The following is a 15,901-nucleotide window of genomic DNA, read 5'->3' as shown; positions in this document are numbered from 1 at the left end:
TTTTGTAACAAACTAGCTACCTCCACGCTTCTCTCGTTCGTCCAGTATCTGACCAACACTCACCTAAGCCACCTTCCCATCCCTGATCAACGCACTCAATGTCTCATTCCCCACCGTCCACTCGCCAAACTCCTCCCCGTACTTCTCCACCAACAGATCACTCACCATCCTTGCAAACACCACCTCACCCCACGGATTCAGATGCGTGCGATCATTTCCCGTTGTGCCGTTCTCACCCCAGTTATACGTATCCGCGCCCTTCTGTCCAATCGCATTCACGTAAGCCGTCGATGCTTTATTCAGATCGATAATGTGCAAGTCGTTGGCCTCGGCTACATCGAGTGTGATGGCTGTTTCGTTCGACAGGTTCTCGATAACGCGTTTCGTAGTTGTGTTGAATGTGCGGCGGGTGAGGGGTGAGAGGAGAATGGGTATCGCGCCTGCTTGTTCGGCTTCAGAGGCGAAGGTTGCGAGATTTGTGCGGTAATCTGTAAGGGAGACGCCGGAGGTGGGCTTTTGGTCGTTGTGGCCGAACTGGTGGGATGTTAGCTACTTTGTTCCTCTTCCTCACCCGAAATCTCTGTTCCTCGTCATTGGGTGCCATACCTGGATCGTCACATACACCCTGTAGTCCTCCTTGTACGTCCCGATGTCCCTGGTCACGTTGGCCCAGTCGCCGCCAGCTCGGAACGATCTTGTTGTCGCGCCACTGTGCCCGTAGTTGTGACCTGAGGAGCCATCCGCGACGGTTGTGGAGAGGAAGGCATCGCCCCAGCCGCCGTTGGTGGCGGTTGTTGAGTCACCGGCTAGGAGCCAGTATATGGGTTTCGTGGCTTGTCGGTGAAGTACGGCTGGTGCTGCGAGAGCGAGAGGAAGGAGGGACAGGAGTGTGGCGCGCATATTGGAGGCTTTCGATTGTCTAATGAGATGCTACTATGAATCCCAGAGTGTGAGCTTCATCCAGTACATATGTACGTCGTTAGCAGTGACAGTGACAGCTATACTGCGCTCAGCCATTGCGCCGGCGGAATGGAGAGCAGAGATCTTCCAGATTTGGGGTGCCATATTGCATCTTCACTTTGCCTGAAGCAGCTCGACATGCGCTCGTGATGCGCGGAAGCATGACCGGAAGCTGCGTGGTGGTGGCAGATCCTCGGGGAGTTGGGATGGATGGTAAAGGAGTTGCGGGGTGCGGCGCTAATCGTCAGGTACCTCGCGATAATGCTGCCCGAGCTGCTTCATGCCGTCATGCGCAGGACACGCCCACAAGCATTTCGCGACTCTATCTACTCGTGTCGCATACTGTAGCTGGTGATGCGGAAGGTCTTTGGGGCGCGGAAAACATATGCATTAGAGCCTCGCCGGGACGGATGCGAACGTCTATGTGACTTCCGATCAGATCCGCCATGCTAGGCGGCAGCGAAAGTCAAAGGTTTGCTGATGCGGCATGGGTATCGATATCTCATAGCGGCTCTTGATTCATACCGCAATCTGTTCTCTGAATCGAATTGGCGTTGCCATGTCTACCTTTCCTGACTATGTCGCGGCTGTTCTTCCGCCTGTCCACCTCCTGGCCTACTCCACCTTACTCGGAACCGAGCTCTACCAGACTTTTGTAATGACGAAAGTCTGCTACCAAGCTCTTCCCAGATCGGCGTTTACGACTCTGCAGAAGCGGGTCTTTCCAATATACTTTCAAAGCCAGTCGATTCTTTTACTCATCGTCGCTGCGACATTTCCGCCTCGTGGGCCACTTTCGTTGCTTGCAGAGAAGAGTGACTGGATCGCTTTCGCAGTCGCTGGTGTTACTGCTGGGTTCAATTTGGTTGTATTTGGTCCGAGAACAAAGGACTTGATGGCGGAAAGGGTTCATCAAGGTGAGTATGCACGGATCTTCGCGACTTCGTTGATAGCTGATGGAAAAATAAGTGACTCGCGATGGGAAAGCGCAGCTCAATGGAGCCATTAGCGATGACATGAAGGTTCTCAATCGGGCGTTTTCTAGAGCTCATGCGATGAGCATACATCTGAACCTCATTACGATTGGTGCAACGCTTTGGTACGGTTGGAGGTTGGCTTCAAAGCTACAGTTTTAGATTGAATGAGTGCGCTTGAAAGTTGTACACAATGACCGAAGTCTCTCGTGGTCTGATGGTTCCCAAGGTTCCAAACGACGAAGCCTGGGAAGTGTTAGAGCAGAAAGGGAAGTTTGTAAATCTGAAGCGTAAAGGTTCAATGTTTCGTTGAGCACTCAATGGATACAAATGTGCTTTGAAATATATTATGTTTGTAGTGTTCATTTCATGCGGTACCTAGTTGACCCCAGGAGTTTAGCGTCGATGAGTAATTCAGGCGACCCGGGACGGATGTTGATCGTCCCTCCGTCCCGTGCTGGGTCTGGCTCTTGCCCTCTCCTCGCACCTGCAGCGATCCTGCGCCATCGCATCGGATGGAGGAAACTGAGCAACCGTCCGCGAGAGCGGGTGTACCGCGAACAACACAGGCGTGCCAACGCTGCCGGAACCTGAAGACGCGATGTTTGCCGAGCGCCCAATCTGGACTATGTCAGAGGTACGCCAGCCAATGGGAGCGTGATACTTTAGCCGTGGCTCCACATCTTCATGTCTTTACAAAGACGCTGACCATCCGCCAGATGTTTCTCAGCCGGCAAGGAATGTGTCTGGGCAGAAGCGCCGCGTAGAGCGAGGAAGCTGCGTGCCCCTTCGTAAGTCGCTGCCCGTCTACTTCGATCTCAACTCATGATACTCGTAGCCGAATCGCGCAGGTCGAGCAAAAGATCGATGGCCTGGTAGCCAAGCTCGTCCATGCGGCTGACAGTGAAGCCACAACAGACTCAGCAAATGCATCGCAGCCAGTCCCTAGAGACATCGCAGCGGAGCGTTGGCGGAATCGGGGAGTAGTTAACACGGCGCCGGGTAGCTGGATGCCGACACCATCCTACGAACCGAACGCCGTGCCGCCTGACCAAAGTACCGACGATGCATCAGAGAGTGCTGAAGCCGATCGACAGTATCTTGAGGAGATCCGCACCATACACAGATTTGACGACCGTGAAGATGCTCCTAACGCTCGTGAGGGCATCTTTAGGACTTCGAAAAGACCCGAAGCTCCTATCGAGCATGAGGTTGTCCAGCGGTTGCTCACATCCGGCGAAGCAGACACACTACTGATAGAGTATCGAAAGATGTCGGCCACGTTCCCTTTTGTTATGCTACCGCCTCAAGTCACTGCAAGACAGCTTCATGAGCACAGGCCCATGCTTTCACTCGCGATATTCTTGGTGGCATCATGGCAACATCACACTCGCCAGATGGCACTTGATGGGATCTTTCGCCAAGAGCTCGCTAATAGAACAATCTTGCAACCCCGGAGGACATTGGGCCTAGTTCAAAGCGTACTGGTCTATCTCTCATGGTAGGATGGTACCCACCATTACCGAAAATCTACTAATCCGCGCAGGTATCATTTTGTCTTCAGCCACAAAACACAGCAAATCTTCTTTTTGCATAATCTCGTCACAGGCTTGGCTCTAGACATCGGCCTACACCAAGACTTTCAGCCTTTAGTCTCTCCAATGTTGCCAAAGCGACCTCCAGCTCCACCACCACCAGCTGAGGAACTGCGCGAAAGACGCCGTGCATTCCTAGGCTGTTATTACCTTTCGTCCATGTATGTGCTCTCTTCACCAGATTGTGACTTTGCATGCTGACTCTAGCAGGGTTGCGGCGGGTTTACAGAAGCCGAATCTGCTCAGGCATACTTCAACCATGACCGAGTGGGCGCAAAGCTTGAAGCAAGATCGCGAGTACGAAACCGATGAGACCATTAGCCTTTTGATATCTCTGCGGCAGATTGATGACCAAGTACAAGATGAGTTGTTCACAGCTAACACTTCGCAACTGCCAATGTCTGATGGGCGAGCGTTGATGCACGTTCGATTCATAGATGTACAACTCGATACATGGAAACGGGAGTGCAACGGTGTCCCCTCTCAACGACTACTCGAACTCTCCTTCTCATACGCCAAGATGCAACTGCACAGCGTAGCCCTTCGGCCGTCTCCTTCGGAGTTACCGGCATCGGTACGTTCGTCACAGATCAACAGCCTACTCTCCGCTCTTGAAGCCAGCAAGCGCTTTCTCGATACTTTGCTTTCATTTCCAGCCCACGAATATCACCTCATATCGTTCTCGGAATGGATGCGATTACCACCAGTCATCATGACGGTCGCCAAGTTATGCATACCTAGTGAAGACCACGCCGCCATCGGGTGGGATACTCAAGCTGCTCAAGAAAGAGTGCGCCTAGATCTCTGTCTTGAATCACTTTGCTATAGGATGCAGACTCTATCGACGTTCGATAAAACAAAGCGACCCCACCCCGACTTCTGGCACGCTATGCGGATGATTAATGAACTGACAAAAAACTGGTACATTCGCAAAATCCGACCGGAGCGGCCTAGCCAGACGCCATCAGTATCTACGCCCAGCGACTCGGTTGAGCGGAGTATGAGCGGAAGCTCCTGTCCCATCACCAGCGCACCAACAACGTGTCCGACACGACACGCGGAAGATCAATACGACACGCTAGCAGGCACCAACTATATGGAAGACTTCGGCATAGACATGAACCAAGTCCCGGTGACCGAGGTTAGCAACGACCCCTTCGCGCTCATGAGGGGTGCCGACTTCGACATGAGCCAATTCTTCGATATGGCGGGAGGTATTTGGGGAGAGGACAGCTACAACAACTATACTGGCATGTCTTTTGGAAATGGAGCACCGTTCTGATCCCCGTATCAGGACGTCGAATAATCGCCACGGGCAGTCATGCGCGACTTTGTTCACGACAACTTGACGCACTGCAAGACGTTGCATCGCGCCGTTGCGCTGTTCGCATTACAGATCACTCGTCTGCGAGCTCGTGGGCATGCCTCGAGGCCTTTCGCCCTAGCATGTGAATCAGACTGCCGATCTCACTATTGTACAAAGCATCTTACATCGGACTGTACGATAGCCGTTTCCTGTGGGGGCATACAGTTTGTACGCGTTTTCAGCATATTGGCGTGGCATACCGTGATTATCTCAGACAATTCCGGTGTTTGATAGGCGTTGGAACAGACGCAACGTAGGCAAAACGGGCCTCTTCCAATGTACACTGTCGCAAAGCATCGCGTACTTCCGCTTACCGCTCATTAATACCTTCCTTTACGACACTAACCCGCCCACCGGGCGCCGTCCAATACCAGTCCCAAGATACCACGCACACTGCACCCCGCGTTTTAAGTGTCAGATTCAGATGCCACGAGCGCGCCACGCGTGGTTTGAAGATGGGATTCTCCTCCATCGGGCCGCGACAAGGTGGTGTCGCTTGTGAAAATGTGATTGGTTGCTAACGCGAAATTGTTGACGTTAGGCCGGCGCGCGAGTCGGCGATCGCAACAGGTTTGCACGTGCCTTGATCGCCCTGGAATCTTGTCGCATGTGTGACATCAGCTGGACCCTGCATTCACGCCTTGAAATCCAGGACATTGGCGCGTTCAGTGCATTGACTATAACTGGACGAGGATATATCTTGTGTGACGTACTCGCGGTTTGCGCAATTACAACATTGTTGATATTCGCTGCTTTCCTTACCTTTTTTCTGCAACTCGCATTATCCCTAACTCTCACTTCGCGTTTCTTTATCACTATACCCGAAATCTTTCTTCCACTCTATCATGAAGTCGTTCAAGAGCTTCGTCAACAAGCGCCGCCAGAGTTGGCAAAATCGGGGCAAGCAGGAGGATAATCCGGCACCGGCACCACCCGCTCCCACTCCCGCTGACGCCGGCAATGAGAAGCGCGCAGCAGCTCCACAAGCCAACAACGAACAGCAACAAGTACTCGCTGAGGCCGCACCTGGCACTCTTCAGTTGGCACTGCAGAACAAGTCCAACTCCGACAATGTATACTGCTACATCACCGGCCTTGCTCTTGAGCGAAACAACACTCCTCTCTTTGTGCAAGCAGACGGCCAGTCCATCTACTACCCAGTAGCCCCTAAGGATATCCAACAGCCACTTCAAGCCGATGTCGCCATTCCACTTGGCCGTCCTGGTAACACGGTCAATGTCAGAATTCCCAAGATCGCTGGTGGTCGTATCTGGTTCAGCATCGGCGCAAAGCTCACATTCCTTCTCAATCCCGGCCCTGCCGTCGTTGAGCCCAGTGTAACCAACCCCAGCGACCCCAACTTCAACATCAACTGGACCTTCTGCGAGTTCACCTACAACGACGCACAGCTCTTCGCCAATATTAGCTACGTCGACTTCGTCAGCATCCCCGTTGCGCTCAGCTTGACCAGCAACGATGGCAAGACCCAAACAGTACCTGGTATGGGCGCCGATGGCTTCCGGAGAATCATGGAGGAGTTGCGCGCGCAAGCCCAGCGTGACGGTCGACCGTGGGATAAGCTGATCTACGAGGCCAACGGGCAGCCATTGCGCGTACTGAGCCCAAACAACCTGCTTGTCGGCAATGAGAATGCCTGGGGAGATTACTGGAACGGCTACGTCCAGGCAGTGTGGAACAAGTACCGTAACGAAGACATGACCATCAACACCCAGGCCGCAGCCGGCAATCTCAAGGGCCGCGTCCAAGGCAACGAGCTCGAACTAGGCGAGGCAGGAAAGTTTGCTGCTCCATCAGCTAGGGATATCTTCACCTGTAGCACCGGGCCCTTTGCAACTGGATCAAACCAAGCGCGTAACGCAGTGATTCCCCGTCTCGCTGCGGCATTCAACCGTAGCATTTTGCTAAACACGCCTGGCAATCAGTTGCCCAACGGCAGCAACCCCAGCCAGTATTACAAGGACCCGACGACTAACCACTACTCGCGCATCGTTCATCAAATGCAGAAGGATGGGCGCGGGTATGCTTTCCCATATGACGATGTTGTTCCGGATGGTGGTCAGGACGTGGCAGGCACGATCTTCGCTGGTAGCCCCAAGCTGTTTACTATCGCTGTTGGCGGGCAGTAAGCAGCTACTGCTGATGCGAAATAGGGAGGGGAACGGTTATTTACGATGTGATGAGTACATACCTTTGAGCTTATTGTATATGTCTTGCATAGATCTTTGACTGGTGGATTGGGTACATACCTAGGTAGTCAGTTATTGGTGTATATTGATGATTAATGAAGTTTGCATGTTTGCTTTACTTCCCATCACAGCAACATCGTGAGTGCAGCAGGCTGGTAGTGGGCATGTCAAGTGTGAGGGCTCCAGGTCTGCCCTGCCTGTCACATGCGTGCATGAGTCGCATCGATGATGTCATTAGTCCAGCCATCTCAGGGGACAATCGTACCAGCCAGCCTCTTTCACCCACACGCGACGCGACATCCTTGGGATGTCACCTCATCTTCGCCGAATACAAGACCGACTAGCGACCAAAACAAAGCTCATCTCAGCTAGGTGAATTGCCACGTGAGGACGCGGCTCGCGCGAACGCGTGACGTCATCAGAATCATGGAGCGCTCACTCTCCATCCTATCGAAGTTGCGCAACGTTGGCGCAGAGCTCTGGTTTTGACGTTCTCCTATTATGGAGCTGCTTTGAAGAGAACGGGGTTTCCATTGCCGAACGCTTAGTATGCAAAGTATTTGCGATGTTCCAAGAGCGCTGACTCTACGAAGTGTGTTTTAACTCTCGCGCTCTTCTACACCACACCTGAAGTAGACATTGCTACTCCATATGAACGATGGATGAAGTGAGACATATTGTATACTTCAAGGCCAGCCTTGATGTTGGAATTGATTCAGCAGCGCGAGCTTGTCGTCGGCAGACCTTTTAGGCTAACGCGGTAAACCGCGCTTCCACAAACGCTGCGACGACCAAAGCTGCATTCACTATGAGTGTGACTAGCGCACACACCACAACGTGCAAACGGCCATGTGCGTTTCCATCACAACAACAGGCGACTGACGAGCACTGGCTACAGCCCCTCACCCCATCGCCCGACCGCGTTCTACAACCACTTCCTCTTGCGCGATCAGTCGATATCAACACGAAACAGCCGACTTCCCAAGCCGTACTACAAGACTGAGCGGGACCGCCCTGCACGAAACACGATCAAATACCCATGGCTATCTCATCAAAACAAACATATGGTCAGCTTCTGTCACGATCCCAGAAGAAGCGCATCGACACATGGATCAACAACCTACCGTACGACTGGCAATTAGACAGCGCAAACACAGCGCTTTTACCTCCTGCGGCGGTATACGAAGATTGGCTTGATTGGGCAAAGCCTCGGGCTCTCTCATGGCTCGCCAGACTGGACAAATACGAAAGGCGGTTTCGAGTCGCTGGAATCGCCTACCACAAAGTTCCGTATGCGCTCCGACGCTCAATCGCTACTTGTAGCTCGAAAGCAGTCGATCAGACTGTGTGTGCACGGCTCAGCCAAATGTTCGAAATCGGCCGCGCACGCTCTGAAGAACCGTTCTTTCACCCATGGGACGAAATCTTCGACGCTGCCTATGCGGTATTGCAGAAATGGGTGATATCAAGAGGTACTGCTCCGGAGAACGTCGATCAACTCCGCGTACTGGAAGCTGAATGTGAACTTACGCTTTCTCAACTGGCGAAACCACTCCGCAATCTGGAGGCTGGACTGGTATGGGTGGAGGAGCAAGTAGCGAAGCTCGCCGAGCGCTCCGATCTTGATGGAACTGAGGCGCTGGCCGCTAAGCACAGCCGCGAGGGTAATATGTTTCGGATGTGGGTACAGACTTTTCTGGAAATTGAGCATGGGGTCGTGAAGTCAAAGTCTGCATATACGGAAGCTTTTGTCGATGGCGTGGTGGAAAACGAGGGAATCGTGAAGGACCCGTACTGGACTATGTTGGCGGTTACTGACGTCGAGGGTTGGTGAGACGGTGGGTGAATGAAGTTTAACACGCTGTGCAGACTACATGTATACTCTAGGGGTGAAGCTTCACAGCGCTCGCTGCTATAGCACTCTATATCACAAGACGTAATTTCATCCTATCATTTCCCTCGGCCACTGCAACCAGAGCTAACCAGGGAGTACCAATCCAACCTATCAGTCGTATCACCAACATGTGTCCAAACTGCGAACCCGTACCTCCAGAGCAAGCCGACGAGGAGGCCAAGAAAGCCCGCACCGGTATCCAAGAGATCATTGAACGCGCCGATAGTCTTCTCAATCTTTGCAACTCATTGGAAGATCGCTATAGAGAAGCCGGCGTCACCTTCCACAAAACCCAGCGCGCCGCCCGCATCGCCTTGGAACTCAACGAGGATCTGGATGTAGACCGTTACACAGCCCTCAACAACGCCTTCGTCGTTCTAAGCTACGAAGAGATATTTGCTCCTCTCAAGGCTTTGGTTAAGAGTCTCACCGCGCTCCGCACGAAAGCGCAGTATATACCATCATCGACTGAGGCTCATCAGCTCAAGTTCACGCTGGAGTTCACGTTGGTTCCTGCGATGAATGTACTAGTTTCGGATTACGAGATGTTCTCGAACAATCTGCGTAGCCTCGAACAAGATGTGCATGAACTGGATGTGTTCAGTAGGCAGCATTTCCAGTTCAATGATCAAGGCGAGCGTTGTGCTTGGTATGACCCCGTGTTGGATCTAACGAATGGCCAAAGGACTGTGCGGAGCCATCATAGGGAGTATGTGTTGTTCGCCGACTGGGTTTATAACTTACCCGAAGCGCGGCGGGCTATGGGGGTTCAACATGAGATCGACGGGCTACATGCATCTCGTACGCTCTTCGAGGATAGGCTGTTTGTTTATGCGATGGATTTGATTTGGCATGCCAATGAGGGGTGTGTTGTTGGGGGTGCGGCGTAGATCATTTACCATTACAGTTCTAGGAAACGTGCTTTCAACCCAAGGTTGAAACGCTAGACACTAGCTATATTGAATGATGGTGACAGGCGGCATTGGCCATCGACGAAATTGCAGTTTACATCTTGTTAGGACCATATGTAGCTTTGTGGATTGAGGGTTCTGTGGTTTCATATTAAAGCAGACCTTTGCGCAATTATTCATTTTCCTTCTCGAATACCCACGCAAGATGAAGCTACGAATCCGGGGTAGCAATCTCAATGAAATTTCCAAGACAAGCCACCGAACAGTTATCGCTGGGAACTCAGCACGTCTATCCGGCTACCGTAATGCACGGAGGGAACGCACTATTATCTAAATGAACGTCACATCCGGTACGTACATTGCCAGAGCACGAATCAGCACATGAAATGATGCCACCACAGCAATGTATTTAAGGATGTGAGAGAGCGACGATAACGTGACGTGCAAATTGACGGTAGCGCATAACAAACAGATAGTAAGGCTAATAGACACAGGGAGCATATTACGCAACATGAGTGACTGATCAAGTATAGCCTTGTGTAGCTTACTTAGAAGCGATGTTTTCGACTTCGCCTTTGTCGACATCTTGCGTAGTTTGTGGGTGTGAGTAACCTTGCGTGCTTGTGTTAGGATGTTCGTTTCCGTCGTGGTCTTCGCCGATATCTTGCATATCCTGTGCACTACCCATCTGCTGTTCCATCGCCCAGTAGCCTCGAAATTTGACGAGATGGTCGGGATGAACGTAACCCAAGTCTTTGACCTTTACATTATACTGTATCGGATGCTGAATGCCGAAGAATATCCGGGATGCAGTTGAAAGCGCGCGTTCCCCTGGGTTCATGATGATGCAGATTGGGTCTTTCTCAATCCCGGTCTCGCCGGGCAGGAGCACTGGCTGGTATCCGTATGAATAAGCTATAGCATGCTCGCTAGGCACAACTCCAGGCTTGTTAGTTCCCTGGTTACTGTACGTGAATATAGGACTATAGGATATCAGCGAAGCGCTTCAAATGCTGTGCATATGTCACTTACACGGAGTATGCGAAGCCATTCTTTGCCTGGACTACTATAAAGCGTCTGATCTGAGTATGCACCCGCCCCCCGTACTTGACTATGGATATAGAGTCATTGTACCGCGTCGCATTCGATCCAGCCCCTTCACTGAAGAGGACAGAGAAGACCTGGCGCCTCATTAGTACTTGGATATCGAACTCGTTTGAAGCCGTCTCATAACGCACCTTGCCAGGCTGGAAGAATTTGCCGTGCCGGATGTAGAAAGCTATACAAGGTCAATCACTTGTATGTTCCTGTATGTCATTACACGTACAGGAATCCAACGTCTCCAAATGGCTATTTGGTGCTGGTTGGGCGTAGTTATAAGTGCCTGGGATAGCTTGGCCCGTTCCTATTTGGAAGTATGGGCCTGCTTGCGCTGCGCCGCTGGAACCTGAATCGGCATGTTGATGTTCGGCTTGGTACCATTGGAAGAAAACCCAGCCCTGGCCTGCACTATGTGAGTGACCTGCTGTGAGACACCCTGCGCACAAGAATAATACCTTCTATATAATGAGTCCAGAACTGACGTCCAGAAGTCGAATCGAAAGATGTGTGCAAATATCTCCCATACTGCGAGTTCCAAATCGGCATCGGACTTGCATCTTCAGCAGCGGAGATGACTGTGTGTTGTGCACTTCCGGAGGATTTCTCGCCATCTGACACAGTACCATCACGGCGACGTTCGCTGGAAAAGCTCAAATCTGAGAGTTCCGACTCAGCCGTATGATAGCTCCTTACCTCATGAGCATCGGTTGAATCATCTGGATCATCAACTGTAGCGCTAGTCGGAATAGCAAAAACTGCGAGTTGCTCCAAATGCTTCGCGAGATGGCGCTTGAATGCTGTTGGGTTCACAGTCAAGACCTCATTAGGCATTAGTCCACCTGCAAGGCCTGCATGTTCTTTCAAACGATCGACCCAATCTGTGCAGCATGGACAGTCGGCTGCTGGTATCTCAGAGAGCGGTACCTGAGCGAGAGTCTTAGCCTGTTCGCTCTCGGCACGGTCAAACGTGCTTGGATGTCTCCGTTTTAGATGGGCAACATAGTCTTTCTCCTGGTGACATAGCGTGTTCGGGCAAAGAAAACACTTGTACGCCACTCGATGATACGACATCTCGTGCTGAAACCATTTGTTGATATCCCCGAAATAAGGTGCATCACAATCCGGGAATGTGCAGACGTAAGGACGGATATCGTAGAAGACATGTTGTCTCCACACACTTTCGTTCTTGAAATTTTTGACCCGAAAGCAGAAGGGGCACTCAATCTCCTTTCTGTCGCCAGAACGTAGGTTCTCAAGCCTTGGTATACGGACTGTATCAGACGGCTCGTCATTTCCATCGACTGAGCGAGATACGGTTGTGTACGAATGAGTATCGTCGCCTGAGTCTAGCTCTTCTGCATTCAGTAAACCAAGCGTGATCTGTTGTGGAATAATGGTAGTTGGCTGCGTTGAGAATGATGGGCGGCTTATGATGTCTGTTCTCGAGTCGTGGTCCCGCGGCTGATCTGTGGTAGGAGCGTGTATTTTTCCCGTGGTATCTTTGGCATCCTCATCTTGATCGATTTCCCTTTCCAATTTATCACGGTGATCTTGCATATAGCTGAGATAGCGCCGCCTATCTGTTATAGCTCTTCCAAGACGTTGGCGAAGCCAGGTTTTGTCCTCCGTGTCAAGATTTGGATATCTTTGACCAACATGGGCGATGTCATACTGATCGCTGAAGTGATAGCGATTCCGGTTGAGAGCTTTGGCGAAAGGGTCTGTAGGCGCTGCCTGTCGTACGAGGGATAAAACCCTAAAGAGCCGTGTGATAGTTGCGCGGATCTCGTCTCGAAGCTCATGCTCCTCGCTGGTCCTCAGGTCTTTGCCATCCTCATTCTCATCAAGAACACATGTCATACCCTGTCTTTCACCAGAGACAATCTGGCGAAGCTCTTCTGCAGCTTCATTCAGGTCGTCCAGGAGACAAAAGATGTGGTTGAGCACATCTTTTGCCTCACGTAGCCGCGACTCGACAGACATGGATGACTCAGGGTCATGGAAACCACCTATGTTCCCAACAAAAAGAGTGAATCTGTCTAACTCCTCGGTAACCTGGGCTTGTTCGACATGCTCACCGGTGGACCCTGGCTCGGATAGGGCGGAGATCACGTCTCTGAGGTTTCTGACACAGGCGCGACATCGCTCTGACATCGAGGATGTCATGGTTTATCCTTCAGTGAGATGCAAGCGAACGGATCGCAGGAGGTGGTCGAGAGTCGAGACAGATGTCAGTGCAGAGTATCGCACACGCAGTTTCGCTGTTTTAGATCTTTCATAGAGAAAGATTGCGCATAGATCAGAGGCGCAAGAGAAGATGCGAGTCTGATTGGTTTCAGTGTGAGGACGTCATGGGCTTGGAAGCTGTTCAGGACGTAATTTGGGGGCGAAAGGTGCGGGGAATCCACCTGTGCAGCCCGCCGACCCCTCCTTCCATCTCAGCCTTCCCGCTTCAAATCTCTCACCTTGCCATCTATTACAAAATTATTCCTAATAGTACAACTCCCAAAAACGATATGAGCGGTCTAGAAGTAGCGGGTGTTGTTCTTGGCGCTTTCCCACTCCTACTAAGCGGCATCGAGCACTGGCGCGACGTTGCGAAGGTCCGTAACCTTTATTGGCACATACGAAAGCACCATAAGAAATGTCAACAAGACATTGAATTCCACAAGGTCTTGTACACAAAGAACCTCGAGGAACTTCTGATACCACTTGTCGGTAATAAGGATGAGGTTGCAAGACTGGTAGCAGACCCGGGCGGTCAGGGATGGGATGACAAAGCTTTGCAAAAGCTATTGGAAGGAAGGCTGAATGAATCATACGAGCTGTACCTGAGCATCATTACCGACATGAACGATGTGGTAAAAGAATTCAACAGGGAGATACGCTTCGATAAAGAGAGCATTCAAGACGGGCTCTCACTACCAGAACAGAAAGGGCAGCGTCGCAACAAATCGCCAAGCCTTCAAGGCTTTTCAAGAGCTTCAAAGATTCCCGTTCCAAGAGGAAATCTGGAATATGAAATGTTCCGGATGAAGTTCAGCCTTGGGGAAAGAAAGCGAAACGAACTGGTTGACCAGCTTAAAGAATGCAACGAGCGCCTGGAAAAGCTCGTACGCTCTAGCGATAGAGTCTCTGCATGTCAAGATGCTACACCCGGATACACCAAGCAAATCTCATCGATGGATAGTACATTCAGGAAGATAGCAAGCAAGGCCAATCTTCTCTATAGGGCACTGACAACTTCTTGGCAGTGTTCGTGCCAGCCGCACCACGCTACAAATTTGCGACTGGAGCATCGGACATTTGCCGAAGTATACTTTGAGATCGTCCTCACATTCATCGCCCCTTTGTCTTATGAGCCCCTTCCATGGCGCTGGAGAAGGATCAGTTGCGGTGAAATGTCTAGTTGCTCGGCCGTTCACAATGTAGCGACGCCTGCGACTCTAGCGCCACCTCTTCGTCAGCCAAGTCCAGCAGCTTTGCCAATACCGAGGGCATCATTATCAATACCCACTGTGAGACGAAAGACAGTAGGCTTTACTCCCCTCAAGCCGAAAATACAGGAAATCGTCCTCGACTCGGTCATCGGTCGGAAGATGGAGCTGTGCCAGCGATTGTGCGACACGAATCGTGTAGATTGCATGGGGATCGTTAGCCATGACGGGCAAGCATTCCATGTTCATCCCGCCGTTCAAGACAAGGAAATTGATGGGGACATTCCCATAACGCTCGATCACATCCTCTCTCAAGACTTTGAGGGCACCATCTCCCGGCGGCAGCGCTACCGGATCGCATTTCTTCTCGCTTCGTCGGTTGGACAACTACGGTCCACTCCTTGGCTGCGAACAGGGTTTGGTAAGAGAGATGTCATCTTTTACCCTCGCAAGGAAGATAGTCAAGACCCTATCTACGGGGAGCCTTTCATCCGGCAAGACTTGTCGCATGATCAAAATCAGTCCTCCTCCTCCGGATCATCGGTGAATGATCGTAACTTCTATGCTCTCGGTATCCTGCTCGTGGAGCTTTGCTTTGGTCGTAGATTGGAAGACCTGCCTACGCGCAAGATTCATCTACCTAACACGGACACCAACGCCGAGCATGCATTGGACGTGCTAGTTGCGATGAAGTGGGCTAGCAGTGTAGGCGGAGAAGGCGGAGACGACTATGCCACAGCTGTAAAATGGTGCTTTGACGTGGGGGTTTCGGATAAAAACAAGAATTGGAGGACGGAGTTCGTAAGAAATGTTGTGAGACCATTGGAGATATGTATCGAACACTTCGCGCGTGCGAATTCCGTAGAATGAGAAGCTGGAATCGATGAGACGTGACCCAGCGTACCAGAAAGACCCCTCGATCGTGGACCGATATGTGGAATCTGCTCTTCTGTTTTTATATGACAACGTTACTCTCTTGTTCTGTTGCCCCGTCAAGTCAGCCAGATATTAGACACGAAAGGGTAGCATGACTGCATGAAGCATTGCCTATCCCATTACGCAGCATCTCCACAGGTGAAAGACATTCATGACGCCAACCATGCTCTTAGTGTTCGCTATTAATCGGGTCGAAGAATAATTTCCCAAGAGAACTCGTGGACGAAGGGCTCAGACAAGCGAGTTGACTATTCCCGTGGCAAGACGCTGGCGTAAGGACAGGACCAATATCACAGAGACCGCGAGACGAGGGCATCGTACGTAGCCACGGGTGTCTTCAGATGTCTTTATTGTGTATGCGCGAGCTCGGCGGCGGTGAGGAAACGTGTGCGGATGCGTAGCGGAGGGCTGGCGAGCGACGGACATAGAGGGTATTCGACGTATAGATCTAAGTGGCGTCGAAAGTGGTCTCGATCTGCTTCCTGTCAGTAAACCTCCATCAAACAAGATCAGGTTCAAC

At 51.5% G+C, this 15,901-nt stretch overlaps 7 protein-coding genes across 7 annotated transcripts; 4 read left to right on the top strand and 3 right to left on the bottom strand.

The window, feature by feature from the left end:
* Window positions 1–63: 63 nt before the first annotated feature.
* On the bottom strand, window positions 64–900 carry J4E85_003847 (uncharacterized protein; the record flags this gene model as incomplete). Its single annotated transcript, XM_051468112.1, has 2 exons — window positions 64–534; window positions 607–900. The coding sequence occupies 2 exons, from the start codon at window positions 898–900 to the stop codon at window positions 64–66; spliced, it is 765 nt and encodes a 254-aa protein (XP_051327704.1).
* A 2,044-nt stretch (window positions 901–2,944) lies between these two features.
* Window positions 2,945–4,811, top strand: J4E85_003846 (uncharacterized protein; the record flags this gene model as incomplete). The annotated part of the gene is made up of 2 exons (XM_051468111.1): window positions 2,945–3,195; window positions 3,740–4,811. The coding sequence occupies 2 exons, from the start codon at window positions 2,945–2,947 to the stop codon at window positions 4,809–4,811; spliced, it is 1,323 nt and encodes a 440-aa protein (XP_051327703.1).
* Window positions 4,812–5,740: 929 nt separating this feature from the next.
* Window positions 5,741–7,042, top strand: J4E85_003845 (uncharacterized protein; the record flags this gene model as incomplete). Its single annotated transcript, XM_051468110.1, has 1 exon — window positions 5,741–7,042. One exon carries the CDS (start codon window positions 5,741–5,743, stop codon window positions 7,040–7,042), a length of 1,302 nt encoding a protein of 433 aa, XP_051327702.1.
* A 2,082-nt stretch (window positions 7,043–9,124) lies between these two features.
* J4E85_003844 (uncharacterized protein) lies at window positions 9,125–9,886 on the top strand (the record flags this gene model as incomplete). The annotated part of the gene is made up of 1 exon (XM_051468109.1): window positions 9,125–9,886. One exon carries the CDS (start codon window positions 9,125–9,127, stop codon window positions 9,884–9,886), a length of 762 nt encoding a protein of 253 aa, XP_051327701.1.
* Window positions 9,887–10,451: 565 nt separating this feature from the next.
* On the bottom strand, window positions 10,452–10,958 carry J4E85_003843 (uncharacterized protein; the record flags this gene model as incomplete). Its single annotated transcript, XM_051468108.1, has 2 exons — window positions 10,452–10,822; window positions 10,940–10,958. 2 exons carry the CDS (start codon window positions 10,956–10,958, stop codon window positions 10,452–10,454), a joined length of 390 nt encoding a protein of 129 aa, XP_051327700.1.
* Window positions 10,959–12,591: 1,633 nt separating this feature from the next.
* Window positions 12,592–12,991, bottom strand: J4E85_003842 (uncharacterized protein; the record flags this gene model as incomplete). Its single annotated transcript, XM_051468107.1, has 2 exons — window positions 12,592–12,631; window positions 12,681–12,991. 2 exons carry the CDS (start codon window positions 12,989–12,991, stop codon window positions 12,592–12,594), a joined length of 351 nt encoding a protein of 116 aa, XP_051327699.1.
* A 533-nt stretch (window positions 12,992–13,524) lies between these two features.
* On the top strand, window positions 13,525–14,198 carry J4E85_003841 (uncharacterized protein; the record flags this gene model as incomplete). Its single annotated transcript, XM_051468106.1, is given in 2 exon segments — window positions 13,525–14,121; window positions 14,139–14,198. 2 exon segments carry the CDS (start codon window positions 13,525–13,527, stop codon window positions 14,196–14,198), a joined length of 657 nt encoding a protein of 218 aa, XP_051327698.1.
* Between the last annotated feature and the right edge of the window lie 1,703 nt (window positions 14,199–15,901).

This window comes from Alternaria conjuncta (genome assembly GCF_024043145.1).
Source record: "Alternaria conjuncta strain BMP 0040 chromosome Unknown scaffold_5, whole genome shotgun sequence".
Lineage (NCBI taxonomy): Eukaryota > Fungi > Ascomycota > Dothideomycetes > Pleosporales > Pleosporaceae > Alternaria > Alternaria conjuncta.
This window is presented reverse-complemented; position numbering and strand designations above follow the sequence as displayed.